Below are 12,771 nucleotides of genomic sequence, written 5' to 3'. Positions count from 1 at the left end.
GTGCTATATTTCTGAATTATCAACTGTCTGCTAAGTATGTTCCAGTTTCACAACATACTTTATGACTGTATATGTGTGAACTAACTGAATAGATTACATATCCGAAGATAAATAAACAGAGTAAGATGGTGCTGGTATATCACTGCAGCGACACTTGCATCTCAGCTAAAAAGCAAAACATTTGTGATTAAAGGCATCCTGTGTATGAAGTGCAACTCTGGTTACATGTGTAAATGAAACACAAAATCTGATGTGGGCATCAAAAAATGAGTACCCAACATCAATGTTAACTTTAAGTGCTATCCTGCACAGAAGATCAATATGTGACAAATACAGAGACAGAAAAACAACTGCACCAGAGTGCAGTGCAACAGACATGGTGAAATTTTTGTGGACTTCAATAAGCTCATTAGTAATGTTTACAGCAAGATGGGCTACATCAACAGAGGTTGGACTCGGCTAAATTCAGCAATCTGTACAGTGATATTTGTAAGATTGTACTTAATAAGGAAACTAGCCTACTAACAATTAATAACAGAGTTGAAATGAAAATACATAAACACACTTTCACAGTCGACATCCTTAAGGACATTCGAAAAAGTAAAAATACATTCCTAATGCACTTGAACATAAATAAGTTCAAACTATCCAAATGACAGAGGGGAAAAAACTTTATGAACTGCATGTAATTCTGCCAGAAAGAGCAAATATCAAAGTTGTTTGCTTGAATGAACATTGGCTTACAAATGTCAATATCTAAATCTTATATACCCTTGGAAATTTACATGTCACAAGTAGCTTGTGCAGGAGTACTGTAGCATGAGGAGGATCCCGCATATTTATGGAAAGGTGAATGGAATATGAAGCAAGATACGATTTCAATTCTCTTAACTCTCGAGTGGGCATGCCTGTGTATAAAGTGCACCAACCACAAATAAAACTGGTCCAGATTACCAGCTAGCAGCAGAATCCCACAATGAAGCATTCGTCTATGAGATAATTAGTAATTCAATAAGCAGTTGGTTAGGATCTGATGCAACTGCACTGTTGAATGCTTTGGGTGGGTCATTACTGTGGGGTAACACCTGTAAAAGATTATTTCATTACCGTTTCATCAAACAGTGCTTTAAGTCATGTAAGTTGATTTTATCATTGTTTAAGCAAACTAATATTAAACTATGATTTAGCCCATATATATTTACCTTACTAACATAAAGACAGCCAGTGTACTAAGTATGCCTGTTTGTGTTATGAAAAATGGCATGTCGACTCTCGCGTGATTTATGATAATATAAAGTATTTTTCTCTTTCTTTTTATATGAATGTTGTTATTACATGGTGGGCTTTTCTCAAAATTAATTGCTAATTTGGTTATTAGTTTAATTCTGATTTTTCTTTGATTTGAATTAAATTGCTTTTTGTAAGGTGGTTTGTTCAATGAAAGTTAATCCTTAGCAAAATCATTAATCACATGAATAATTGTAAGACACACTGGTCTTGTAACACATTACATATAAGCTGAAAAAGAAAATAAACTTTAATTAGGTTCTTGCCTTGGCTAAATGCTGCTCAAACATGAGATCTCTGATTATTATTTGCAGTTGCCCACACATGCACGAGAGAACAATTTCTTACCATTTTCTTTCGTAATGCATTGTAGTCTGAGTCGTTGCTCTGGATCTCTGCTGTTAAACTGAAAATAAATATCTGTGCCTTCTGTTGCAGCGGCTGGCGGCTGTGGAAAAAATGTGTCTTATAACTGAAGCGGGTGAATAATTCGCTTCTGCTAGTTTCATAAATTAAAACTGCCACATAATGGCGGCTGTGGCTGCAATTGTTAAGCTGAAAATAACTTGACTTACTGATATTCAAAGGAAGCACACGCGTGAAGACGAGGGAGACTGATAACGGATAAAAGATGACAAAAGAGGGTTCCTTTTCCATCTACTTAGTCTATTATTGTCAGAGTGCATTTTTTTACTCTTTGCATTCAAAAATCACGAATAATCCAATATTAAATGTTTTTTTTTTTCAAATACCACTTTTAAGTTTTTATAATATTTCTACTGAGGTGGTACACTGCTTGAGGGTTAATGAAGAACGTGAATTTGAAAGGTGCTGTGTAGAGATACGTCACAATATTCTAATTTTATTTGTGCACAGATTTTCAGGTGCAGAAATAATGAAACTGTGTTTATCAAAATTCCAGTGCCTATCGCAGAAACTTTAAAAAAAATTAACGAAATGTTCCTAACAGCTGCTGATTTCAAAATAGACTTAGCCACTGAATCCAACAGCTCAACAAAATTCATTTACATGATCCAAAAATTAGGTTTCAAAGCTAATTTTACCGATTTTCATGTAAACAGATGGTCAGCAACATGTATAAGTAACATTAAAACTAATTACAGTCATCTTCAGGTTTGTTTCCATCAGGTACACTGTATTCCATGACAGTATTAATAAGATCCACAACAGTCGTTTAATTGACGTTTGTTATATATAATATCAAGTGGTACCATGTACTACTACATTTACAGTAAGTCACCATGATTTAGATGTAATGCATTGAAGATCTACAATGAATAGATTACTGTGAATTATAGCTATAATGAGAGACAAGTAAGTTTTAGTTTTGCTTAGATTCAAGACTTCCTGATCACTGTGCCCTGTTTATGGAGTTACCAAAAGCAACAGAACCTTGAAGGGGAAAAAAAACTATACCAAACAACAGTTCAACACAGAAAATATGAAATTATTCCACCACAGACGAAATAAGGTGGAGTGGACAATAGAAAATAGTATATAAAGGTCTGAATTCTTTTCTAAATTCCTGGCAACCTCTTGTACATTTTTAATGAAAGTTTTGCTCTTACGCATACCATAAAAAAGTAGGGAAAAAAGTAAAGTAGATCACTGAAGGAGTAAAAATATTTAGTGAAAAAGGAGACACAGCTACACCAGGAACTAAAACACAACGTAAGTCCTGATTTTGTTACCTATGTAAAAGACTAAAAATATGTTCTTAAGAAAGTTGTAAAGGCAACAAAAGAAGTGGCAAATAATACATTTATTTTGGATAGTGAAAGCAAATCAAAGGCAAATGGTCAGTGATCAAAGCTGAAACAGGCACTACAACCAGAGGACGTATTTCCAAAATCAAGAAAGAGGACAAAGGTATTGTAAATCCTTCCCTAATTTCATAACCGTGTAATGATCATTTTTAATAAATGTGAACATGTCTTACATTAAAGTAGAAAATAATGTAGATTACATGAATTTCTTTGCAACTGAGGAAGAAGGTGAAACTTCCAATATATTCAGCAAAACTACTGTGAAATGTATAGAAAATTCCATAATAACACTAAAAAATAAAACATCAGCAGGATGGGATAGACTACCAACAAAAGGTGTTAAAGGCAGTCTCTAAAATAACTGTGCAGCCACTATCTACAAGAGTTAATGCGTCATTTGACAAAGCAGTTTTCCCGGTACTCTGAAACATTTAATAGTTAAACCATCATTCACAAAGGACAGAACAGAACACTTAGGAAAGTATCACCTATCTCTCTTCTTCCATCACTATCAAAAATATTTGAAAGGGTTGTAACAATACAAACTCAAAATTTCATACAAAAGTTTAACATAACTGTAAAAGATCAGTGTGGGTTTCAGTAAGGCAAAAGCACATTATCTGCTATCAACCAGTTTATAGACAAAATTAGCTCATATCTGGACAAATCCCTGCTGTGCCACAGGAATTTTTTGTCACCTACCAAAGGCCTCTGACAGTGAACCATTGATAGCTACTTTCTAAACTGGAAAAATATGGAATTATGAGCACTAACCAACTGAAGACAAAGACTGGTTATATCATCAGAAAGAGGAAATTATGCTTGACAATGGAAGACAATTTGACAAGGAATACCCCAACTTTAGTCTTAGGTCCCAATGTGTTTTAGATAAATGATCTACTGCTTAAATTTTGAGTGTCACTTCGTTTTATTTGCTGATGACACATTTGCAATCATTGAAATACTGACCAAATTCTTCACTATCAAAAATACATTAGAAAAAAATAGATAACTGGTGTCTCAATGTAAGACATAAACACTGTACTGACACAATGACTCAAAGTTTATTCTTCTTCCAGATGCAAGCGAACATCAGGTGAGAACATAGACACAAACATAGAAACAATCCACATACTGATACAAGTAGATGCTGACAATAAGAAAGAAAATATAAGAGCAAGTGCCTGCCACACACCACTTATAAAGAGGAGGGCTCTCATATAAGTAGATGGCACAACAGATGGTGCGCCTTGTGCATAATTAGTACATTAGTGGCTTGGTGCAGCAGCAAGTATTACATACAAGGTTATAGCATCTGGTTTAATTTAAATGGGCTATAATTAAAAATGGAAAAAACTCAGTTAATGCAGTTTAAAACAAAACAAGCAGAGTTAAATAATGTTGAAATCCATCATAGAAAATCAGGATTTGTGAGAAGCTAGCTGTGTGAAATTCCTATGAATGCAATTAGATAAAAATTCATTGTGGGGCTTACATATACAATGCACTGCATATAAATTAAATACACTAGCATTTGCAATGATGAAATTATACAATGCTAACACGATGAGCATAAGGATAGTAGTATATCATGGCTACTTTGTACCAACAATAAGGTATGGAATTACATTTTGGTTTAACTCTAACGATAAATCTCCAATACTGAAATGTCAAAAAACCATCAACAGAAATATGCACAATGTAGAGTGTAGAAAAACTAAGTATATTGTTCCCTCACTGCTCATCTATGAAACGATTGTCTCTGTACATAATAACCCTGATTTATTTGTTGTGAATCAATTTCAACATGATTATAACACAAGGAATCAAAATAATTTTTTGCTGCCCACAAACAGTTTAAAACCATATTGTCTAACTCTGAAGTATATGGGTATGGGAACTGCAAACAAAGTAAAAGGAACAGAATTACTCAATATTAATTTAGAGACAAACACTGGTGCAGAAATATTACTATTCAGCTGAAGAGTACATGAATGACGATCTGAAAATCTGAGCGGGAGGGAATGCGTGCTTTGGATGTTATAGTTTATTTGTTTGAAAAAGAAAATCATCATTTGTGTATCAATTATGTATACAGTGCAGTATATTGTAGTAATGTATTTTAAGAAAAACTGCAAACAAATTTTGTTTTTTGATTTGTTGAGTGTCCTGTATATTAAGACAATTACTTGAAATTTTTTGTTATGAGACAATAAACTTCTATCCTATTCTAAATGTAGAATCTCTCAATCTGAAATGCAGCTTTCATATTTTCCACATTTCACAACACAGAATGAACTTACTATCAAATCAGTTTCTGTACACTTTGTACTTCCACACATAATGAAGATCTGACACCTTCTTACTGTTTTGTTTACAAGAAATAAGAATATCACCAGCTTTAAGAAATAGCTTTTAAATAGGACAAAAACAGACAGTATTCTTTTGAGTCACTGGACTGCAATTTCATATTTCCTTTACACTAAACCATGTAAAAGCAGTAAACTTGCTGTTAGTCCTCCCATAGGCAACAACAGAAAATGTATCTGCATACTGACAAAGTTCATTTCTACACACTGCTTTCTTTCATTAACAAATTAACTTAGAACCAAAAACAAATTTATTTGCAAGGACTAGATTTCTTTGTAAGCTTTAACTGGCAATAACAATAAATACTTCAAATTGTTACAAATTGGAAATTTTAAAAAAAAGAGAGACGTCAGTACACACTTTCCAACGAATCAAATATATGGGTTGGAAACTGTTCTGCATAATAGAACTTCTTCTTTGGCATTTTTTCTATCCTGTAAAAGCAAGAAAAGTAAACAAACATTAACATTGGTTCACAATTTTACATAAACAGAAACTAGTTGTAAATTTTTAAATATCAATACATTCAAGAAATTCGTGACTCAAGAAATCAAGGGTTTAAAATGTGCGTACCTTTGGGTCTCATTTTTTGCTGGAACAAACGAAATATTCAGTTTCGAGTAGGTGAGTTCAACCGGTCTTACAGAACCAAAGAAATCTGTTATTGGCACTTCATTGGTGTCCCTTTTGTATAAGTCCTTACGAATGCCAACTGTTGAGATGCATTTCGATTTTGGACATACAACGAGCTGGAATCACAACACATTACTAATTATATTCAATAATTAAACTATCCACAAGAATCAGATAATTAAGATATCCAAGCACCAAGTATGCCAAGTGAAGATGACTGGAAATGACAGTTATGCTACAAGGGTATTTTGGTTATGCTTTCTCAACAATAGTATGGCATTCAAATGGTAATACTTACTGTGAGCACAACATTGGAATAAAATGGACCTAGCTCCATAATCTGAATTTGATCATTCATTTCTAAAGCTGTGGACTTGCTGCTATATATACTTGTACTATTCCTGGTATGTTCATTAGCTAATTATAGGAATGTATTAACTCATTCTGAAGTTTTTGAATGGAACATAACAAAACTTGACTGCAAGCCAGTGAGTGGATCACTGTAATTTCTTTATTATCTCAGACACATTCAACTGTAAGTAATTTAGGAGTAAATGAGATCACTCACTGAATAGCAGAGTATTGTGTCATCGAAAGGCACACAAAAGAGACAGAAAGCTGACTAACTTTTGGAATAAATTGTTTCTTGAGCTGGCGCACGCGCACACACACACACACACACACACACACACACACACACACACACACACACACAAGTAGACATGCAGGTGTGTGTGAGCTGGGGGAGGGGGGGGGGGCTGGGGGCGGCACGTGCATGCGTGCGCATGCGCACACATATTTGTACTCTAATGCAAGAAAAGATTTATTCCTAAAGCTAGCAAGTTTTCTGCCATTTTTGTGTGCACCTGTCAACAACTCAATGCCTCTGCTACTTGGTAAGTCACTCTTAGTCTGAAGTTATTTACATTATAACAGAATTTTCCTATTATATTTAGACAATTAATTGATTCACACACTAAATCTTTAGAATAGGGAATATAAGATAACATTTAGAGGTGTGTATTGAATCAAGGAATTCATTAGTACAGAGAAACAATTATTGTGAACTGATCCTGTAACTACAACTCATGTTGCTCCTTCATGTGGATAAGTTCCCTGTATAGGTTTGCAAAACAAACTTAGAATAAGGAGGGAGAGGGGAATGAGTTAACCACAGCCCTCCCCCACAAATTAAACAAAATTAAGCTACTTCAGGTATGTCACACTATACTGTTATCATATCTGCTAGGGTCTTGTATACTTTTGTATTAAGTTTATAACAACAAACATTCTTATAAATATTCATAGAATATTTTCAGAGTTGTACTATTTTCTTGTGAGATTATTTATTTGCAGAAAAATATATTGTCACATTAAATACTGGAGGGTATTCTTACATAATGAGCTGTTGGTACTAATGACAACAGAATCTGATCTAAATTAGATACTACTCATGAATATGTTGTGCAACAATAGTACAATTAAGAATCTTATGAGAAAGGATTTGATTTAAAACTCTGTCTTTGTAAAAGAAATCAAGCACATAGTATAGTTATTAAAGTTCACAATGTCTTTATAACGGAGAAAAGACAGACAGATATCACCTTTTAACATTGGGAAATTATTTTTCTCCATGAAATTATACTTTGAAGTTTATACATATTGAATAAGTCTACTTTCTAACTTACAAAAATGTTCAGCACTCAAAATGGATCACACATGTTGTGTGCCCTATTAACAATCATGTAGTTTGGAGCTCCTTCTGTGTTGTTGTCAAAGGTCAGACAAATATTATTGTTATGATATCACAAAAAAGATTATTTCTGAAGTGTTCCTAAAGGGAAAAGCCACAAGCTTTATGCCTAGAAAACTGAGGAAGGGATCCAATGAACAGCAACTGATTCTGAGAATAAACAAGTCCAGCAGATCTTTACCAAGAAGGTAAACTGCTTACTGAAGGCACCACAGTATAAGAAGATGCATCGGTACCTGAGGTGTAGAGCCAACTACATGAAATGATCAGGAAGTATAATTTTCAGAAATAAGTAATTTGCTCCACTTTCTCACAAGCTGTAAGTATAGTCTACATACCATACAGACTTTTTAAAAGACATTTCCATTTATACAAGTTTTGGCTGAGTTCTCTAACAGCCAAACTGCAGAAATAACCAACACAAAGCTTCACTTCTCATTCAGTGGATTCATTTCCTGTATTTACTGTTGTTTCAGCACTTTGGCACCTTTTTACAGACTTTTACTGTTTTGGTATCACTTGTACAATGTATATAAAAGAGAAATGAAATATATTCTCAGAGAAGTCGTGTCCACTTTTGAACATGTTCAATTAACAGGATAAGAAATCATACTTACAAACTGTGCCATGGTTTTTGAACTGCCCGGTTCAATCTTCTCCAAGAATTCTAGAGCATAGTAGGTATATCGATCAATAATGTACACTCCTATAGCAGGGTCTGCATGATGCTGGAATATAAAAGCACCCAGAAAATTTACAAGCATGCCTAAATGAAACTATGATCAAATATACACAGAAAAATAGTCCTTCTCCAATGTTATATTATCCAATACATTTCTGCTATAGTAAACTTCTTTCACAAGTTGTGTGCCTTTTAAATTTCCTCAAAACCAAAGATTGAAACCACTGAAGTTTTCTGCATCTGCCCATTTGATTGTGACCCTTCACAACTTCAATGTCTTAACAAAAATATAACTATTTTCCAACTTCAGTATTGATGATAGCAATATGCACTTAGCTGTGTTGGGAAAATCGAACTAAATTTCTGAAGTGTATAATATAACCTAAGTATTATACCTACCGAGAGTGAATCTTCTCCGACTAAGCTGCTGGCTACAGCGAGAATGTTTGGTGAATAAAATTTTTCATACATGGAGGCTGCCTGACAGGTGTCAATCATGAAGAAGATTTCATTATATCTGGAAATAATTGTCAATCATGAAGAAGATTTCATTATATCTGGAAATAAGTACACAAAGTATTCTCAGCTAATTACTTACATTTTGAAATGTAATGTACTATGATTTTCACATGGAGACATTTCTATGCTTAGAGATTAAGACTGGGTATCACAACTAGATTCAAAACAAGTCTCAAACTTTTGCAAGCAGTTTAATAACCTGAAGTTGTGTTTACAACTGTGCGACTTATTGTGCACATCAAATGCAGACAGCTTTTGCATGAAGAGGGAAGGAAGGAGGGGGGGGGGGGGGGCAGCAGCAAGCAATAGTGGAAAGTCATGCATGCCTCTGATCTGTGTGCCTGGGCCACCCACCCACAAATGCAGGAGTCTTCTTACCTCGGATGATGAGACATGTGCAACAATCGTGCGCCTGTCTGCAGTTCTGCTTGTTTGGTATTTTGTTTTATTATGTCTCACTGTCAAAAGATTCAGTTCACTGCTGTATTGAAATTTAACTTTATGTATGCACTTTGGCCAAGAGGTCTAAAGAGAACACTTGGAATCGGAACCTTGCTTATGGCTGATTAATTTGTATATTATAAAGACAGAGTGAAACAAAACGGCCACCTTCAGACATTTACTGATTATCGCCACCTAAGAAGTTACAATGTTCGCAAACATTGTAACTTCTTTGGTGATAATAATCAGTAAATGTCCGAAGATGGCCTTGTAAGCCGAAAACCAGTTAAGAATAAGTAATATTGTAGAACAAAAGCAAACTGGTGCTTTCCATTTATTATAATGTTGTTCTACCAAGAACCGACGGAAGATTCTGTTAACACTAGAAACGTGGATATTTTTCCATGGCTTAGAAATAAAAATATTAAGCACAGCATAAACTAGACTTGTACCAAACTCCTAAGCTCGTTAATTTGTACAAGTCATGTGAAAGAATGTACAAACTTGACTTCCTTCCACATGAATAGAGTCACACAGTTTTGTGTTTAGCTACGTGTCACTGTCAGTACAGCCTCATGGAATTAATTTGGGCAAAGGGTTTAGGCTATGTGGGAGAAAAAAGCAAAACATTCACGATAACATATGCAATCATAGTTGGTGGTGACTTTAATCTACCCTTGATATGCTGGAAAAATTATACTTTTAAAGCTGGTGGCAGGCAGAAAACAGCATCTGAAATTGTACTGAATGCTTTCCCAAAAAATTATCTTTAACAATTAGTTCATGAGCCCACTTGAAGCGTAAATGGTTGCGAAAGCATACTTGACCTCTTAGCAACAAATAATCCTGGATATGAGTATCATGACAAATACATGGATTAGCAACCACAAGGCAGTAACTGCTGCTAGGCTGAATACTATAACACCTACATCTACCAAATAGAAACACAAAGTATATCTATTTTAAAAAAGCTGATAAAAATATTCTTAACATGGTTTTAACAGACAGTCTGCACTCCTTCCAATCTGATCATGTAAGAGTAGAAAAGTTGTGGAATGATTGCAAAGACACAGTATCAACAGTAATTGAGAGATATATAACACATAAATTAATAAGTGATGGTACTGATCTCCCATAGTACACAAAAAGGGACAGATCACTGCCAAATTTAGAAGAACTCAAAATCCCTAAGACTGGCAAAGTCCTGCAGAAGTTTGAAATATGGCACGTACTTCAATGCGAGATGCTTTCAATAATTTCCACAACGAAACTGTCTCGAAATCTGGCAGAAAACCAAAAGAGATTCTGGTCGTACATGAAGCACACCAGTGGAAACTCCTTCACCATAGACGACAAAGTAAATATTCCCTTGAATTCCAATCAAGAACGACTGCCAAGATGAGAAACATAGAAACAGATACCCTCGGTGTTGCAAAGCATCTTAAATCACTTAATAAAGGCAAGGATTCCGATCCACATTGTATACCAGTCAGGTTTCTCTCACAGTATGCTCATACAATAGCTCCTTATTTAGCAATTATACACAACCGCCTGCTCACAGAAAGATCCGTACCTAAAGACTGGAAAATTGTTCAAGTCACATCAATACCCAAAAAGGGAAGTAGGAGTAATCCGTTGAATTACAGGCCCATATCATTAAGGTTGATTTGCAGTAGGGTTTTGGAACATATATTGTATTTGAACATTATGAAGTACCTCGAAGAAAATGACATATTGACACATAGTGATCACGAATTCAGAAAATATCGTTCTTGCGAAACACAACTAGCTCTTTCTACTCATGAAGTAATGAGTGCTTTCGACAGGGGATGTCAAGTTGCTTCCACATTTTTAGATTTCCAGAAGGCTTTCGACACCATTCCTCACATGTGTCTTCTAACCAAACTGCATGCCTATGGAATATCGCCTCAGTTGTGCGACTGGTGCATGATTTCCGGTCAGAAAGGCCACAGTTCATAGTAATAGATGGAAAGTCATCAAGTAAAACAGAAGTAATATTCGGCATTTCCCAAGGAAGTGTTATGGGCCCTCTATTGTTCCTGATCTGTATTAACGACAAAGGAGAAAATCTCTGTACCCGTCTTAGATTGTTTGCACATGATGCTGTCATTTACCGTCTTGTAATGTCATCAGATGACCAGAACGAATTGCAAAATGATTTAGATAAGATGTTTCTATAGTGCGAAAAGTGGCAATTGACCCTGAATAAAAAAAAGTGTGAAGTTATTCGCATTAGTACTAAAAGAAATCCACTAAATTTCGATTCTATGGTAAGTCACACAAATCTAAAGGCTGTAAATTCAACTAAACACTTAGGGATTACAATTACAAATATCCTAAATTGGAACGATCATGTAAATAATGTTGTGGGAAGATCAAACCAAAGACTGCAATACATTCGCAGAACACTTAGAAGGCGCAACGGGTCTACTAAAGAGACTGCTTGCACCACACTTGTCTGCCCTATTCTGGAGTACTGCTGTGCGGCATGGAATCTGCTTCAGATGGGACTGATGGATGACATCCAAAAAGTACAAAGAAGGGCAGCTCATTTTGTATAATCGCGAAATAAGGGAGATAGTGCCACAGACATTATACATGAATTAGAGTGGCAATCATTAAAACAAAGATGTTTTTCATTGCCATGGGATCTTCAAGAAATTTCAATAACCAGTTTTCTCCTCTGATTGCGGAAACATTCTGTTAGCATCCGCCTACATAGGGAGCAATCATCATCAAGTTAAAATTAGCGGAATCAGGGCTCGCACAGAAAAATTTAAGTGCTCGTTTTTCCCGCACACTGTTCAGGAGTGGAATGGAAGAAAGAGAGAGAGAGAGAGAGAGAGAGAGAGAGAGAGAGAGAGCTTGAAGGTGGTTTATTGAACCCTCTGCCAGGCACTTTATTGTGAATAGCAGAGTAATCACGTAGATGGTAATCACGTAGATGTAGATGAATTGCTTGAGTGTGAGGCAATGGACAATATCCCACCTGTAGTGTGGACACAGTCTGTGCAGTATGCTGAAAAGTTTAAGAAAGTATAGTTTGACAGGGAAGTGATGATTGATATTAGACTTGAACCTATCATCATAAACTTACAATCAGATTTTTTGGAAACAGACCCAAATAGAAGCAATGATGGTATTACGATATAAACTTTGGAGCAAAGTAATAATATTTCTTAGTTTTATAGACTCTTGGTTTATTTAATAATGACAACTTCTAGCCTTTTTGAGTAGGACTTTGTAACCTTTGAATTATGCAGACTATATTGTTCAAC

The 12,771-nt window shown here is 35.1% G+C and overlaps 1 protein-coding gene across 1 annotated transcript in view; it reads right to left on the bottom strand.

Annotated features, from left to right (window-relative positions):
• Positions 1–4,839: 4,839 nt before the first annotated feature.
• LOC126268049 (putative GPI-anchor transamidase) overlaps positions 4,840–12,771 on the bottom strand; it is a 52,317-nt gene continuing 44,385 nt past the window's right edge. Inside the window, exons 5-8 of the mRNA XM_049973476.1 lie at positions 8,912–9,029; positions 8,448–8,558; positions 6,018–6,193; positions 4,840–5,878 (exon numbers count right to left, since the gene is read on the bottom strand). Of these exons, the coding sequence (XP_049829433.1) occupies positions 5,794–5,878; positions 6,018–6,193; positions 8,448–8,558; positions 8,912–9,029 (490 nt within the window). The 3' untranslated portion in view covers positions 4,840–5,793. The remainder of the gene's footprint in view (positions 5,879–6,017; positions 6,194–8,447; positions 8,559–8,911; positions 9,030–12,771) is intronic.

The sequence above is a fragment of the Schistocerca gregaria genome, chromosome 4 (genome assembly GCF_023897955.1).
Source record: "Schistocerca gregaria isolate iqSchGreg1 chromosome 4, iqSchGreg1.2, whole genome shotgun sequence".
In the NCBI taxonomy this organism is placed as follows: Eukaryota; Metazoa; Arthropoda; class Insecta; order Orthoptera; family Acrididae; genus Schistocerca; species Schistocerca gregaria.
Note: the sequence above shows the minus strand (reverse complement) of the source record. Positions and strands in the feature narration are given on the sequence as shown.